Source organism: Arvicanthis niloticus, chromosome 2, assembly GCF_011762505.2.
Source record: "Arvicanthis niloticus isolate mArvNil1 chromosome 2, mArvNil1.pat.X, whole genome shotgun sequence".
NCBI classification, from domain to species: domain Eukaryota; kingdom Metazoa; phylum Chordata; class Mammalia; order Rodentia; family Muridae; genus Arvicanthis; species Arvicanthis niloticus.
The window spans coordinates 38,365,357-38,383,114 of NC_047659.1; the positions used below are offsets into that span (position 1 = coordinate 38,365,357).

Here is a 17,758-nt window from a genome sequence, read left to right on the forward strand (position 1 = left end):
GAAAAGAATACTGAAATGAAAAAAAAAATCAAGACTATTCAAGTCATTTCTTGAATCTAGAAACACATTTCAAACACAAATGTGACTTGTGTTAGATGATCAAGAAACCAAAATACATTAATGCTTCTATTTATTATTTCTGTCACACATTCACTTACACATGGAGAGATTTGTATTGCAATTCTGTTGTAAAACGATGTTAATTTCCTGAGTACATGTTTTTGATAATTCTTGGGACTCATTGCTTCTGTAGCATAGGCTACTTCATCTCCACACACACCCCATCCATTACTACTAATTTCTAACTCTTCTCCTGCTTCCATGCCTTTTCTCCCTCCTAGTCAGTAATTTCCAGTTGCCTTTTTATTTAGCACCTGTTTCCTCTGATTTACTGTTCAGAGTCTTAAGTGGAGAACACTTAGCTTTAGGATGGGAAATGCGTTGAGTATTCTGACCTGGGTATGTTGAAGCCCTTCCAGCAGAATACACAGATGTATTGTTAATGGTGTTTCTTTGTGGGTTTTGAACTGTTTTACTGCCTTAAATTTACCTTTCTTTATAATGCTGCACTTTTATTCCCAGATGCATGATGTCTTTATGTGTTTAGAAACTCATTTTCTTTTTAAAACACTGTTATTATAAATAAGATGGCATGTAGTATTTATTCCTTATAATGATCTACTTTGAAGGAGAAAGCTAGAATATTACTTCTTCGTGTTGCTTGAGAGAAAGCACATTAAGAGATTCCTATATATGAAAAATGCAAACATTTCTACTGTTAAAGAAAAATTAAAATTATGTTAATTATTAATACAGTTGATGTATCTGTTTAGAGGCTGAATTGTCATTAAGCTATGGAAAACTGACTACATTTTAAAAACTAACATTTTTAAGATAACATGTTTAAGGTTTTACTTTCTTATTTGAAACTAAGAATCTTCAGGCATACCAACTTTCAACAATTAATGGCATGAATACTCTTTCTGTTTTTGAAGTGTAGCTCACCTAATCATAATTTTCTAAAAATTTATCTCTTTCTTCATATTCTCTATTTCCATAAAAAATGTATTGTTGCACATATATGTAACTTTGTCATTCATCTCTATATTTCTTCATTTTGCTCTGTCTTGTGTCTGTCTCTAACAGGCTCATCTCATCTCTGTACCTCCCTCATCTCCTACCCTTTGGGTACTCTAAATGCGTTGAAGGTTCTGAGGTAGTGTAATCCAGCTTGGACTCTAGGATAATAGTACTGTACCTCCATGTCTTCATCCCAGTTTCCTTCTACTACATGTGATTTATACCGGATTAACCAGTAGCAAATAATGATAAATGTAGGAAATGAATTATCTAATCATTTGATTTAGGATAGATAAAGAATGTAAAATTGCTATTTTATATCACTCAGTCACACAGTTTACATATAGGAAAGGGCTATATGTAAAGACTAAAATATGATTCAAAGAAAATCAAACAAGTGCTAACATATATGCTATATACTCTACACTTTAATTCATATATAATAAAACAAATTAATTTTTGTTATAATAAAGAACCATATATTTAACAGATAAAGTAATAGTATAAAATAAACTTAAATGTTAAATAGAAAGGATGTGTTAGATTTCTCAAATATTTACATTTAAATAGTTATAGACTTTTATCCTGTTTTGAATAAATTTCATGATATATAATAAGATTACTCAGTTTAATATTTTTTTCATGGCATTTTCATGCCTTAAGATTTACATATAGTTAAGGTGATCTAAGTTTACAGTGCCATTTTATTACATGAACTTTGAGCAATTATCAGTGCTCATGGTGTAGGAATTAGAAAGAAATGGCAAAACTACTTGTTTTCAAACATCATGCTAAAGTAATTATAAAATTTATTATAAACTAATAGTATACTTGCAAAGTTTCTAAATATGTAAGTATTTATTTCTAACTTTTGACTATTTTCCCCTGGAGAGGAAAATATCCTTGCAAACTCTTTTCCATTCTGTTAGAAAATAGTCACTGCACCTAAAAGTTGTCATTTTATGAATGACAATTATTTCTTATCATAGAAATAAGCAATTGTATTAGAAACATCCTTCCCTGTATTTGTCCACTTGTTTTATGTAACAGTCTTTGAGTTCATACAGTGCATTTTGGAATCTAAGGCCATCACCTTCTTGCAAGTGGTGGCACTTGAATTAAGTAAGGTTTTAAGCAAGGAGTTATAATGGACAACAAATTATGACAGCTATTCTATGGTTTGAGGAATCTAGTAGTTCTATAGACTATTACAGTGCATGTATTTTAGCTTTGTGTATATAACAAAAAAATATGTTTTATTTAAAGTATTGTAATTTTCTCTAAATAACATAAGCTAACATTTTAAACATAATTCTTAAATTATACCTACAAATTTTCAGTGCCCTTCAAATCTCTTTATTTATATTGTTTTAGTTTAATAAGTTAATGTATAGTTTTAGAAGTAACACATCTAAATGATTCTAAATTCAGATTTTAAATGCTATTTAAACTTTGAAGGACTTTAGATGTGAAAATATATTCATGTATTATTCTAAAGTACAGAAGATACAAATACTTGTGGTTTTATACCTATCCAGAGGATGGTGGTATTATAGTATACATGCTTTCCTCTCTGTACTATAGTACAAGTTCTCTAGACTTGTCTGAACTCTAGAAATACATAGCTCTCCCTGTCATCTAGTGTACTTCTTATTTGATATTCAGAACTAGGTCATTATTAATATCACTTAAGATATTCAAATATTGTAGTTCCTAATTAACTTTCTGATTATCAATTTTATAAGGTAATATTTTATATTTTTAATTCTTAAAACAGGAGTAGCATAAAAGAGTAAATTTCCAAATATATTTATTACAATTATCACAAAATAGCAACATATTAGTGATCATAAATATTTACCATATGAAATGTAAGTGCCAATATTTAACTATAGTTTATAACCTGAATATAGCTTATTAAATGCTGTTCCTGATATATATCAAGAGCAGTAAAACCAGATTTTTCAAGTTATAAGGTGTAGTATATTTGCTATCTGATTCAATCTCATCAAAGTTGGTTTTGTATTGGGTTGACCCTTTTTCTATGTGTTTTTGTACAGCATTATGTAAATAATATTTAATGTATTTTTGACTACATGACATAAATTATTATAAAAAAAACATATATATGTTCAATTTTTTTCCATGAGTCTTACCACTTAATTTTACAGAACATCTAATAAATTTAGCTTTAAATATATCTAATGTTCCAACTCATGCAATTATGGAGAAATGTTGTGAAACTGGTGATTGAAGACATCTGTTAGTAGCACAAATGCATTCTGTAAAGGCTTTTTAAAAATAACAGTTATTATTTTGAGATCGGTAAATTGAATGGCTGCTGATGAACAATTCAGTTATAGCTGTGCATTGCAGGTAGAGATGGGAGAATGTAAAGTTTGTCTGACTTCCCTTGAAGGGTATTTATTGCCTTGAATTATGTATTCAAAAATGAGAATCTGTGTCCATAGTTTGAGGTAAACACATTTTAAAAAGTCATTGGATCTTTACCTTTACAAAATATATTATTTTTCTGTTTTTGATAGAAACAGAAAAATATGTAAATTCTAAAAGAATATTAATATTTGACAAAGTGATTTTAATCCAGAAAATGTTGTCTATTTACAGATGATCTCTGACTGTCAGCCTCACTAGTCTAAGCAGTAAAATTACATGAGTATGTAAAATAAATAATTTTGATTTAGTCATCTTTGATGATCAGTGCGAAAATGGAAGAAAAAAAAATCCGTAACCATTTAAGAGAGTTAGAGAAGTTCAGAACTGGCAGTAATTGAGGGGAAACGAGAATAAAGCTGAATATCTGAATAAAACTGAGATGGCAGCATGTAGAGAGAAAAGGTAGGCATAGGGAGTAGTTCCCACTTTTGAGATCCATGAAAGTAAAAGAGGGGTTTGGAAGCCACTGAGTTTAAAATGTATATATATATATATATATATATATATATATATACAGTCATGGCTTCAACATTGAATTGACATTACCCATTTCACAACAAAAGCAAAAAGATGGGCAAGGGTGGGCTGAGGAAATTAAGCAAACTGGGTTAATTATAATTTGTTGCTAACTGTGGCATATTTCAGATGGTCTGTGCTTGCAAAGGCTGTTGCATAGTATATGATGGAACTTAATGTCTTCTTGTCATCGTCACACTCCCAGCTCTGTGATCTCTCTAACTAACCTCACCTTTCATACAAGGGAGAGACCTACATCATAATTACATTTTCAATAATGCTCATGGAAAACCAATGCAACTCTAGTTTAGTGACCTTTTCTTGCATAATAGATGAATAGCAGAACTTATGTAACTGAATAGTTATAGACACAAAATCACATATGTTTCTAATAAGCTCCATTTCTAAATGTTATTGCTAAAGAACATAGTGATTTGGATTTTTAAATGTAATAGAACTGAAAAATATTCTGAGCCATTACCAATATTCATCCTTTTATATACTGTCAAAAATTCTTCTGTCAGAGCTTGAAAGTTATGTTTTTTTAAAAATATATACAATTAGTTTTGATTAATATTTAGAAATTAATGGGTAAATTTTGTAGGCATCTTTTCTTCAAAGAGATGAACCATTTGGTGTTTTAAATTGATAATTGGCTTAAATGTTCTTGATTGATTTCTCCCATTTCTATCTGTAACTGATAAACTTTGTATTGATATAGTTCCATTTAATTGAACGTTCATGCTTACATCATAAGCTTATTTAAAATTCTACTTAGTTTGGTTAAACTGAAGTTCATATTTCACCCAGTATAAGTAACTATCTGTATTCTGCAATAACAATCTCTTTTAGCAGGTCAGGTTGTTTCTCCTCAGTCTGCTCCAGCCTGTGCTGAGAATAAAAATGATGTTAGCAGGGAAAACAGCACTGTAGACTTTAGCAAGGTAAGCTCTCTTTTCTTCTGTCTAAGAAAGCTGCTAAATCACTTGTAGAAACTTGCTAACTGTAGGCACATTTGCATAGTTTCTTACTGAAGTTTGAAATTGTTAGAGACAAGAGTTCAGTCTACATGCAGGACTTTGACCATCTGAGAAAACAGATGTGTAAATTTTAAGAATCATCTCTTGGATTCAGCCACTTGGAGTAACACTTGTAGTAGAAAGAACAAGTGAAGACTGTAAGGAGCTTACTTTGTTGTTTAAAAGTATGTACTAGATTTCCTCCATCAAAATAATCTTCCTGTTATTTGTAGAAAAACGAGCTATATGATATCAATCGCTACCATTATTGTATTTGGGGAGAGTCAGTAAAGAAAACCCTAAGTAGGTAAAATAGCAGAATTTTGAATAAAAACATATAAAAGAGCTTATTGTGGTGAAAGCTATTTCTAGCTGTATATGATCTAAATGAATTTATAATTCATTTATAATTTGTTTGAATTTATACTAAGAAAATGATATTATCAAAAATGAAGGGATTTTGGTTAATATATTCCAGACTTTTTATATATGCATTACAGTAGCTGCGGCATAGTAACCATTAAATACAACAGAGAGGTTTCAATATTGGTCAAAAATAAGTGTGTTTAGCAATTTTATCTGAATAAAGAAGTACTATTTTGATAAAGCCCTTAGCACTAGCAATAGTGGGAGAAACTGGGAATGGTCTTCAACCTGAGGAAGTACTCTAAATCAAAATTCTGAAAGGATGAATGGTAGTCTGCTTCTTAGACCTGTTTTAGCTTCCCAGGGAGACTATATACCCAGGATAGACCCAGTTATGTGCATGCTTTCCCCTCTGGTGCCTGGAAGAGTCTCTGGGAGCATGATGTACAAGCTTAAGTCTGTTAATTATGCGTGCAGGGACTGGGAGGCCAACAAAAGGGGCATACTAGTCCATGTGGGATGAAACAAAGGCTTGACAAAGGACCTCCACATCAGCAGGAGAGAGAGGTGAGGGTACTCGGGCTATACTTCTACAGTAGTTCAAAGCTCATTTCACTGTATGAAGGCATGTAATTCAAATATTAAACCCGTTTAAATGTGTTCCATCTGCCACTCTAAGAGTTATATTTTTAAAGCATTACATCATCATTCATCTGCAAGTTATAATAAATCTGTCACAAACTGCCATAAATTTTAATTTCTGCTGTTCTTAATTCAAAACAATATCTTAAAAGTGATGACATTAAAAAAATTGACTATCTTATAACAATGGAATATTTGGCATTTCTAAGAACTTTGATTTTTAAATTATGTAGATCATTATTTGAATAAATTACCTTTAAGCTTAAAAAAATCTTTTATACATTGAATTCTATATTTCCATTTCATTTTGATGTTTTTGTTGACCTATCTTCATGGCCTTCAAAATGAATTGATCGTCATTAAAAAGAAATAAAGGTTGCTAATTAAAAACAGTGGTATCATCCCTAGGCCCCTAACAATTACAACTACATATATGTGAAAATAAATTTTCTGTCTTTTAATTTTTCCTTTATTGCTGCATTTTCATTTTCTGGGCCATTTAATGGAGAAGCTTGCACCTGCCATCTGCATCCCTCTGTATTTTCTTCATAGTTTTATTCACTGGAAAAACATAGTAAAAATGGCTGTTGTATGTCAACAGAGACTCTTTTATCTCAGAAGCTCCTAAGAAGTCTTCCACAGTTACCCCCCACCATCTTTTGCATTTTTACATCTATCTGCTGTGTATGAAGCACATTAGAAGTAAGAAACCTTAGTTGTCTCATCTAGGCAAAAATAAATGAATCCTGTGGAACTTAAAAATGCTGCCTGCTGTAGATCCCAGTGTTGGACACTATTTGCCTAGAAAGAACCTCTATTAATTGCCAGGCTTTTGTTAATAGCCTTAAGATTTGAACTTTATCCTCAAATTTCCACGTCCTTTTCTTTCGGCGTTAAGAGTGTGTCTTGGGCAGGCAGTTGCAGCTCCACTGTGGTCTCCTCTGTCATCTTGTTGCCTAGAGATGAACTATTTTCACCAGCATCTTAAGTCCCAAGTAGCTAGAATTAGGCATCTTTCCCTTCTTGGCATAACAGTGGGACCCATAGAAGCCTAGAAATATGGTATAAATCCAGAACTCCCAAAATGTACCTTGACTCTTTCAAGGTGTTCTACAAAGCACTAGAAACTTCCATGATTTCTCTATTTTCACTTCAAGAGTTTGACTCCATTAAAGGATTTTTTTCTTTTTCTTTTGTAAAGATTTATTTATTTATTTTATATGAATACACTGTAGCTGTCTTCAGACGCACCAGAAGAGGGCATCAGATATTATTACAGATGGTTGTGAGCCACCATGTGATTACTGGGAATTGAACTCAGGACCTCTGGAAGAGCAGTCAGTGCTCTTAACCTCTGAGCCATCTCTCCAGCCCCATCTACCTAAGTTGTTTACAAAAATTTTATTGATTCGTTGTGAATTTCACCTCATGCACCCTGATCCTACTCATCTTCCTGTCCCTCCATATATGACCTCTGCCCTTGCAACCCGCAAAGAAAACAAACAAAAACAACAAAAAGTAAAAATTAAAAAAAAAAAAAAAAAGGAAAAATAAAAAAAAAAAAAACCAAAACTGGGTATAGATCGTCTACCTGTGGAAGATTCGATGTGTCTGGTGGTCGCACAGGATACCCGTTTGCCCAAACAGCTTTACTTGGGACGCAAGGAGTCATTGGTCTGGCTCTACTACAACTATCTACTACTTAAATTGTTAAATTAATAAAAACATAGGGCTTCTGGGGCTAGTTATTATTTGCCACTCCACTCCCTGTGCAAATTTTTCTCTCTGCTCCCAGATGCTCTTCTCTGTAAGCTGCAGCGTTCTCTGTGGCCCTCACCTTCCCTTTTGCCCATTGGGTGAGCCAGTTGGGGTCCTGGTGCAGTCTGGGAAGGCAGGAGAGAGAGCGATGGCGTGGCATTTTTCCACCTTTTCCAACTTGTGCACGGTTCCAGCAATGGCTGTATTCTTCACCAGCTAGAGCTCATCCTGGGTCATCCTCTCACTGGTGCTCAGCTTTAGCAGGATTTAAAAACAAAAAAAAAAGCAAAACATTATAACCTAGACCCTCAAGTAATCTTTAAGTAGCTATAAATTTATACAAGATCAAATTTTTGATTCTTAAATGTAATTTTCTGTTTTAATAAAAAGTGGGGATATTGGTAATTGATATTCTTTATAAACTGTAAGACTATTCCAGGTAAAATTTAATCTGAAAATATAAAAGCGAAAATCCACCACCTTCTCAAAATCCGTATCTCATTCAAGAATAATATAATGAATGCGATATAATGATTGACCACAAATACATGAGTATAATTTATTATATTTAAAATGTAAAGATAAAGTTGCTGATCTTAAAATTCTGCATAGCCTTTTCTAGGTAATAGATTATCAATTATATATTTGGTTTAATATACTTTTAAAAATCATTGATAATAGTCACAGGGTTTTCTGTAAATTAAATTCTTTCATATGCTATGCAATCCTTGATCCAACCTGATATCAATTTAAAGCAGTTAATTCTGTATTTGCACCTTCTCTGAGGTAAAGATTTTAATAGCAAAGACTAACAGTTTTTGAATAATAAATGAATTTCATCAAAGTATTCTAGGTGGAATTTATACTTCAAGCATTACCAATAAATTTTATTTTAATTACAAATTATATAATTTTATTTTCAAATTAAAATTTTATTACACCTGTGTGTGGGGCGTTTGTATGCTGTAGTGTGTACGTGAAGGTCAGAGGACAGGATGCAGGGGTCAGTTATCTTCTTAAAGTATTTGGGTTCTAGGGCTCAGACTCAGGACTAAGGACTTGGCAGCAAATGCCTGAGCCATCTCCCAGGCCTCTATTTAAATTTAACTTTTATTCAATTGTATTAACATTATGTCATAATTTTTCTAATGCTTGATAAAATTATTTGTTTCTTTTGAGGTTAGCACATTTTGTAAAACATTATTACGGATTGGGCAGTAATAAGAGCCATGGTGAGAGGGACTGCTCAAGTATGAGGAGTTGTGTTCAGAACACTAGCACCCACATACATGCCAGGCATGGGTCAAGTCCCTGTAAACCTAAAGCTCAAGAAGCAGAGGCAACAAATCCCTGAATCAAACTGAGCAGGTAGACCAAAGGAACCAGTGAGCTCTTGGCTTGAGAGACCTTCATTTTACAAGCTGGACGAAGCCAGATATATGACATTAACTTCTGGCATTCACACAGGCATACATCTACACACATGTAAACGTGCATTTACCACACACATGCATATTTACAACAACAATGAATATCCCAACACTCACAGAATATAGAAAGTCTTTTATCCGTTTCCTGGAATATTTTACAGGCAATTATAACAAAAGTGTAAACATTACTAATTTAAACATTTTAAGATTACAACTTTGTTTATCTATGATATAAAAGGTTAGATTCTGGAAAAAACAAAGTACGTGGAATGTAATATCATCACACATATTTTAAGAACTCATATTCGTATATCTGAAGAGTATAAATGATGGAGCTTGCAACTTATAATATTTGTGAAATATTTTATCTACATACAATTTAGTTTCATACAGGATTCTTTCCTTTAAGATAAAAATACGTCTACACTATTGATGGAATAATGTATTTTTTAAGTTGTGTTATTTTTCAGTATTAGAAATGGTATCTAGAGCTGGCTACATGCTAGGCAACTGTTCTACTATTACAGCTACATAAACTACTATATTTAATTCTTTTAATGAAATACAACTACATGTACTGTTTTATTAACAGCCATATCTTACATATAGTTTAATACATATCTTTAAATAGCTGTACTAATGCCTTAATTTTAGAAATTCAATTCTTCTGAGATTATAATATATATTATATATAATATAATAAATATTATGATAATAATATATATAATTTCCCATTTCCTTCCTCCCTCCAAGACCTCCATTATACTCCATCTTGCTGCATTTCAAATTCATTTTCTCTTTTTTTATTATTAAAAGCATATATATGTACATATATTCTTAAATATAACCAGCTTGATCTGTATAATGTTACTTATGTCCATAAGAGCTACACTTAAAGATTTTATTAATTTAAAACTTCTTGGAATACTAGCTTCTAATTTTTAAGACTTCAAAAGAATTAACTGGTCTAAAAACATCTTGGCCTCACTGATACACAACAGAACACTCTATCTATCTATCTATCTATCTATCTATCTATCTATCTATCTATCTATCTATCTATCTATCTAGCTGTCTGTCTGTCTATCATCTATCTCTGTCTCTCTCTCTCTCTTGCTCACTCGCTTATTCCCACTTTGATCCTTGGTCCCGATTTCATTAACATAATGTCATAAAAATTACTAGGGCAGATAAACTCCTAGTCCCCTAAAAACAGTGTCCCATAAAAAGCAACTCAGATGAGTTAAACACAGAATTAGGCCGTTCAAGTTTTACTTTAAAGTCACTGCTTCAACTTCATGGATGCTCTGTGCATAAAAACGATTTGTATTTAAAGACTATTCTCCATGCATTTTCAGACATCACTCTTTAGTCTCAGCATTTCCTCCTTTTAGTCGTCCTTTTTATTTTATTTTCATTCATTTAAATCTCAGGCATTTCATAGTAGAAATTCACCTATAGCTCTGCAGTAATTCTAAATGCTTTTAACCTATTTTTTTCTCTATTCTGTTATGTTTCAGTTGTGTGGAAAATTACGTTAACTGAGGAATTTGTCAGACCAACTGTACTATATGAAGAACATAATACAATTAAATAAAAACAAATGCTAAAGCCATACTATACTATAAAAATATATTTATTTTAAAGTAGACATACACTGAATATTAGTTGAAGTGTATGAAATTCATCTATTATAAAAGATTAAATTTATTGACATAATTTTTTATGATTAAAATATTTACTTGTGATGCTCTCAGGTTGATCTGCATTTTATGAAAAAGATTCCTCCGGGTGCTGAGGCCTCAAACATCTTGGTAGGAGAACTGGAGTTTCTAGACAGAACAGTGGTTGCCTTTGTCAGGTTGTCTCCAGCTGTCTTGCTCCAAGGACTAGCTGAAGTTCCAATCCCAAGCAGGTAAAAGTATTCAAACATTTCTCATGTTTACAGAATTATTTATTTTAGGCAATGGTAATATTTTAATACAATTTTCTGATAGATTCTTGACTAGAACTGAGTGTATTATCCATAAACCTACTGTATCTTGCTTGTAAGCATGAGGAGTGCTCTAAAAACAAGTCTGTCCTTCCTCATTGTTCTAAGAATTCATGCTTCATTTTAGGCTTGCTCCTCATCTGTACAGGTCAACTTTATAGTTTTTCAAAGATTATATTGAACTGTGTTCAAGGAAGAGAATCTTATATGTGTGTGGTTCCAATCAAGAGGATTATGGTTTCTAGGGCTTGGCTTTGTTTGATTAGGCCTTCATTTCTTTGGTATAGCTTATATGGGATCAAATGTTTCATGCTTCAGCCCTAGGACAGTTGGTCTTTAATTCCCAGGATCTGAAGAATCGTTGGTAGTCAGTCATATGATGAAAATGCTTGATTCTGGTTAAAAGGTCAAGATTCATTTGTTTATCTGAACTTTTTCTTATTTAATTATGCATTGAAACTAATAAGTTATGGTAATAATAAGCTGAATTCTCATATTATTGATTCATGTTTTCTAGATATAAGAGTACTTGTGAATAAAACTGCAAGAAAAGAAAAAAATAGAATATTGACTTTGTCATGTTAAGTTCTTACTGTTTTATCTGGGAATTGTCTTTCCTTTTCTCCTGCTGCCATTTCACCTGATTCTTATGCACACCTGACTTTGTCTAACCACAGCAAGGCCTGTTTGCATCAAGTGGGTTTGGAAAATAATTTTCTTCTATGAACCTTTGACTATAACTCAAAACATAACTCATATTATACCACAGTTTGGTTATGGATAAATTATCCAAGACATAGGGAATAGCAGAAGCAGGAGAAGCCTTATTCTGTTGACATTCGCGGACCCTGTTGACTAGAGTGGCATTCAGTTGTAGCACCCGTTTGCCTTGGTCTGCATGAGACACCTAGTTGTCATTAAGGTTATAGAAGTAAATTTCTATTTATCCCATTTCAAGCTTACTGATATACATGCCAACTTTTAATTAAAAACTGGGAAGATAAACTGAGTATATTAAAAGAGGATATAATTGTGTGACTAAGGTTATATATTTCTACATGTAAATGACAGGCTATTAAGAGTTTCTAGAAATCTGGGATTCTGATTTCATGTGTCAGGTTTAATAATTGCAGAGACACTATGGTAGTATAAAATTTCCAGTCACTTGGATACTCCCATTTCCCCACTAACAAAGGTGTATGGATAAATATGAGTCAATGCGGTCTGTTTATCACACTCATGGTTTCTGTATTTCAAAGAAAAGAAAAATTCCCAGGACTGGACTCTAGCCATAATAAGGTCATATACCCTCACTTTGAAAAGTCTCAGACTTAGGTGACCTCATTCATACTGATTCAGCAAAGTATGTGTAGAGACAAAGAAGAAAAATTTGGGATACTCTCGAGCCACTGTGTAGGGGGAGCACTGTGTAGGGGGCTATTTAATTAGGAATGGTGAAAAATGAAAGAAGATTAGAATAAAGAACAAAGAATAAAAAAAACCATCTGTGAACCCCAGTTATCCTTTCATAGGAGGTTAAAAAGGCATGGCATGATTATAAAGGCAACATACAATAAATGTCAGAAAATATGTTTTAGGACTTTATAAATAGCACATGCAGTAGAAACTTTAAAAATAGCAAGATACTCACAGGTTAGAAATTTTTCAGAAGTATTATAATTGATAAAACCTCTGACACCACATTCAACTCCTTTTGTTTTTTATATATTACACATATGCGCACACTCATATGAACACATGCACACATATACACACATACACAAGAAACACACACATGCACATACACATATAGACACACATGCACACACACCTCTAACATGGACACAATCACTCACATAAATGCATACACACACATTTACATACAGGCACACATGTACAAACATGCACATGGACACACATGCACACAGGCACACAGGCACAAGAACACACACACACACATACTGAAAGAAAGCAGATTTTTTTTAATTGAAGATTTTATTTTTATTTTTTTATTTATTTTTTATTATGATACTTTATTTATTTACATTTCAAACATTATCCCCTTTTCTAGTTTCCCCTCTGTATACCCCCTATTGTTTCCCCCACTTACCCTGCTTCTACAAGGATGCTTCCTCCACCCACCTACCCATTCCTGCCTCACCACCCTAGTATTCCTCTACACTGGGGCATGAAGCCTTCACAGGACCAAAGGCCTCTCCTCCCATTGATGCCAGATAAGGCCCCTTCAGCTGCTTCAGTCCTTCCTTTAACTCCTCCATTGGGGTCCCTGTACTCAGTCTGTTGTTTGATGTGAGCATCCACATCTGTATTGGTCAGGATCTGGCAGAGCCTCTCAAGAGACAGCTGTATCAGACTTCTGTCAGCAAGCACTTCTTGGTATCTGCAATAGTGTCTGGGTCTGGTGTCTGCATGTGGGATGGATCCCCAGGTAGGACAGTCTCTGGATGGCCTTTCCTTCAGTCTCTTTCCCTGTATTTGTCCCTGTATTTCCTTTAGACAGGACCAGTTCTGGGTTAAATTTTTGGAGATGGGTAGGTGGCCCTATCCCTCAACTGGGGACCATGCCTAACCTCTGGATATGGTCTTGCCAGGTCCTCCCTCCCCTTTGTGGGTATTTCAGCTAATGGAGAGAGCAGAATTTGATGGGTTCAATTATAACCGAGAGAAAATTAATGTCATATATGACCTCTAAGGTTGTCTAATAGATGCTTCATATAAAACATGTATAATAACACTATTTACAGCTAAAGAAAGCATAGAATTATACTAACTACAAATTGTACCAGATAGAGTTATTCTTACTAATAGAAACCATTTAACAAATGAACACCACAGAATAGTATGGCAACATAAATGGAACACTTTAATTTTCAAACTTTTTTCTTATGTCTAAGTTATACATTTTTCTTCTGCCTTACTAATTTTTAAGTCCTAGAAGGTTTTAAGTTCAATAAAAATGTGTGTACAGTGACTAGATGTTAATAATGTGTTATCTCTTAATGTATAATACTATATGTATATGTTGCCTTTCTTCTTCTTGGTCTTCATTTTATGTACTAGTGAACTTTTCTGCTTCCTATTCAGAGGAATTTAATTTTCCTATCATCCTCTTCTAAGGACTTATAATCTTTAAAATTCCTGATCACAAATTCATAGCCTATGTAAGAAGCTAAAAACAGAAACCCTAGGGTTAAAAACAACCCAGGCTTCCCATTCCATGAGAATCTTATACTGAAGTCTCAATTGTAAAACGTTTTGAAATCATAATGAACTGTAAAAAAAAATAGTTTTGTATTAAAATCTTCATTTTGACTGATTCCTATGGGGGGGCGGTTCTGTTCTAAGGAGGTTATTGTTACATTTCTACCTTGAATTTTTTCCCTTTAATTACAGGTTTCTGTTCATCCTTCTGGGACCCCTGGGAAAGGGTCAACAGTACCATGAAATTGGCAGATCGATTGCAACCTTAATGACTGATGAGGTATTTGTTCATGATCCTAAGGAATATTTTCTTGCTTAAACTCAGTTTTAAATTGGGTTATCCAGTTTTGATATCCAGTTTTTGTTTTTTGTTTTGTTTTGTTTGTTTGTTTGTTTTAGCTCTTTATATATTTTGGGTAATTCCCTTCTATAAGATGCAGAGTTGGTGAAAATCTTTTCCAGTTCTGTAGGCTACCACTCTGTCTGACTGGCAGTGTCCTTTGTCATATAGAAGCTTTTCAGTTTCATGAAGTCTCATTAATTAACTTTTATCTTAGTGTTTGTGCTAATGGTTCTTTGTTCAGAAAGTCTTTTCCAGTGCTAATGAGTTCAAGGCTGTTATCCACTTTTTCTTCCGTCAGGTTCAGTGTATCTTGTTTTGTGTTGAGGTCTTTGGTCCATTTGGAGTTGAGTGCATGGTGATAAGTATGTATCTATTTGGATTCTTCTCCATGCAGCCATGCACTTTGACTAGCACCATTGGTTGAAGATGGTATCTTTTCCCCAGTGTGTATTTATAGCTTCTTTATATATTAAAAAAAAAAACCCACATCTCCACAGGTGTGTGGATTTATATCTTCTTCATCATTTCATTGATCAACATGTCTGTTTTCATGCCAGTACCATGGTGTTTTTTATTATGATGACTCTGTAGTACAACTTGAAATCAGGATGGATGATGAGATCTCCTACAGTTCTTTGATTAGTCAGGATTATTTAGGCTATCTGGGTTTTTTTGTATTTCCCATATGATGCTAAAGTTTTTCTTTCAACGTCTGTGAAGAACTGTAGTTTTGATGACAATTACACTGAATCTATATATTACTTTTGGTAGGATGGCCGGTTTTATTATATTAACTCTACCAATCTTTTTAATAGCTTATTAAAAGTCACCACTGCTTTTTTTTTCTGTAGGTGTTTCATGATGTTGCTTACAAAGCTAAAGACCGCAATGACTTGGTGTCAGGAATTGATGAGTTTCTGGATCAGGTTACAGTTCTTCCACCTGGAGAATGGGACCCAAGCATAAGAATAGAACCTCCCAAAAATGTCCCTTCCCAGGTGGGTATGTTTGAAAACACTCTTCACAATTCTAACAGTTTGTTTTTCTTTAAATTCATGTCCCTAAAATTAGGCAATGTACTCTAAAGTATCAAATGATTTAATTTATTCCAATAAGACTAAAACATTAATTTGGAAAATGTTCTTGATACAATCTAATGTAGTGAGAAATTTGGCATTTTGATCATGAGCCACTAAATAAGTTTCATGTGCCTGGAAATATTTCAGTGCCAACACAAGAGATATTAAATTTTATAACAGCATAAAATATGGCCTAAGATAAATCCCATTATTTTTACTGTTCTCAAAGTTGACAAGGATTTGAAAAAACTCAAAGGAGGATTAATCATGTTTTGTAAAACTCTATTACTGCTAATCACAGTGAAAACTAAGAGAAGTTTTTATCCTGATTTTTATTTTTTTTATCCTTTTATGCATGATATACATTTTTGTAAAAATTCTGCAAATGAAAATCAAATGCGTATTTTACCTATCCTATATTACAGAAAGAATAAAGAGCATTCATTGTTAATGCTTAGGCCATTTTCTTATCTTGAGCATGACTGTTGAAAGTGGTGACCAAATGTCTGCAAAGCCCTCTCTTCATATTGCCTCGTGTTTCCTCTGAAATCTCTCTCCCACATTCTTCCAGTCAGTGTCTTTGGGCCTTGTTCCCACAAAATCCAGCCTTATCTCACTCTGATGTGCTGACTAAAGTGAGAAGTGGGCCTACCCACCCAATCCTGTCCTTAGATTTTCAGGTCTGTTAGAAGTGGGCAAACTGGCAAGTATATTAATAAACCATGGGTATGTAAAAATGGTCATGCCAACTCCTCTGTCAGCTTAAAAGTATAATATTAATATCTCAGGTCTGTGTTTTTATTTTGAAGTCATTTTACCATTTTTAAAATCTATTTACTCTCTTAACAATTACCATTTTGTAGATGTGTAACTGAAACCATGTAACTTCAGTTCCTTTACTACTAAAGCAAAAGCCGTGGCATGGAGAGTGATTGTAAAGGCTTTCTCTACTCAGACATGTCTGCACTAATGATATTAGAAATGCCAATGTGATGCTTTCTAAATAATGTGAATAAGCCTTTTATTAATGGCATTTGGATAAATGTAGTGAAAATATTAAGATGTTGAGAGTAAAAGTTTGTAATTCGCTGTACCATCAATTAATCTTCAAATGTTAAATAATTTTTTAACATATTCTGGTTTTTGAGGCAAGGTGAATGAAATCTGTATTTTTTATTTTTTTCAGAGAAAATAAGAATTAGCACATTCCAGGTATTAGGAAATGGTAATACAAAGAACACTGAATTAGGAATTATATTATCTAGGTTTTGCCAATGAGTATTTGTCTGAATTGATGCTTTGTTTCAGAATGGTTCAACAGAAATTGTCCAGTAAAGAAAGCATTCTATAGTTATGGTCTCTAATCACCAAGTTACTGTTATGGCTACTGCAATTAACAAATTTATTTTTTATTTTAATTAAATTTGTATGGATACTTAGATAAATGCTATTATATTAGATAGCAAGATATTATACAATGAGAATGAATTTAGATATGCTCTAAACTTCATTATAATATTAATATTTTTAAACTCGATGCTATATTTAAATACTAGATAATATGAGCTATGTTTATGAATTAGCATATATTAATCACCTTGAATTCACACTCATTTAAAGAAAATAATGTTACCCTCATCAAATTTTGTGGGTTTTATTCTTATTCTTCTGAAATGTGCAGATGGCAGCATTTTTAATATATTTTCCTTTTAGACAAAAAACCCAACCTGTCATCTCAAGCAATGTGCCTGAATTTCTCCTGTGTGCTCTCATGTCAGTCACTGCAGACACTGTCTTACATGTTCCTTTCTCATCTTTGCTATTTTCATGTATGTTGCTTGACTGTCACAACC

The 17,758-nt window shown here is 33.0% G+C and overlaps 1 protein-coding gene across 10 annotated transcripts in view; it reads left to right on the plus strand.

Moving 5' to 3' along the window:
* Slc4a10 (solute carrier family 4 member 10) overlaps nucleotides 1–17,758 on the plus strand; it is a 261,097-nt gene that overhangs the window by 176,495 nt on the left and 66,844 nt on the right. For 6 of the 10 annotated variants that reach the window (XM_034496614.2, XM_034496618.2, XM_034496620.2 and 3 more), the window contains exons 7-11: nucleotides 4,906–4,997; nucleotides 5,916–6,005; nucleotides 11,026–11,183; nucleotides 14,676–14,763; nucleotides 15,678–15,824. In XM_034496614.2, the coding sequence (XP_034352505.1) occupies nucleotides 4,906–4,997; nucleotides 5,916–6,005; nucleotides 11,026–11,183; nucleotides 14,676–14,763; nucleotides 15,678–15,824 (575 nt within the window). The remainder of the gene's footprint in view (nucleotides 1–4,905; nucleotides 4,998–5,915; nucleotides 6,006–11,025; nucleotides 11,184–14,675; nucleotides 14,764–15,677; nucleotides 15,825–17,758) is intronic. The other 4 variants (XM_034496622.2, XM_034496612.2, XM_034496625.2 and 1 more) reach the window with 3 other exon arrangements.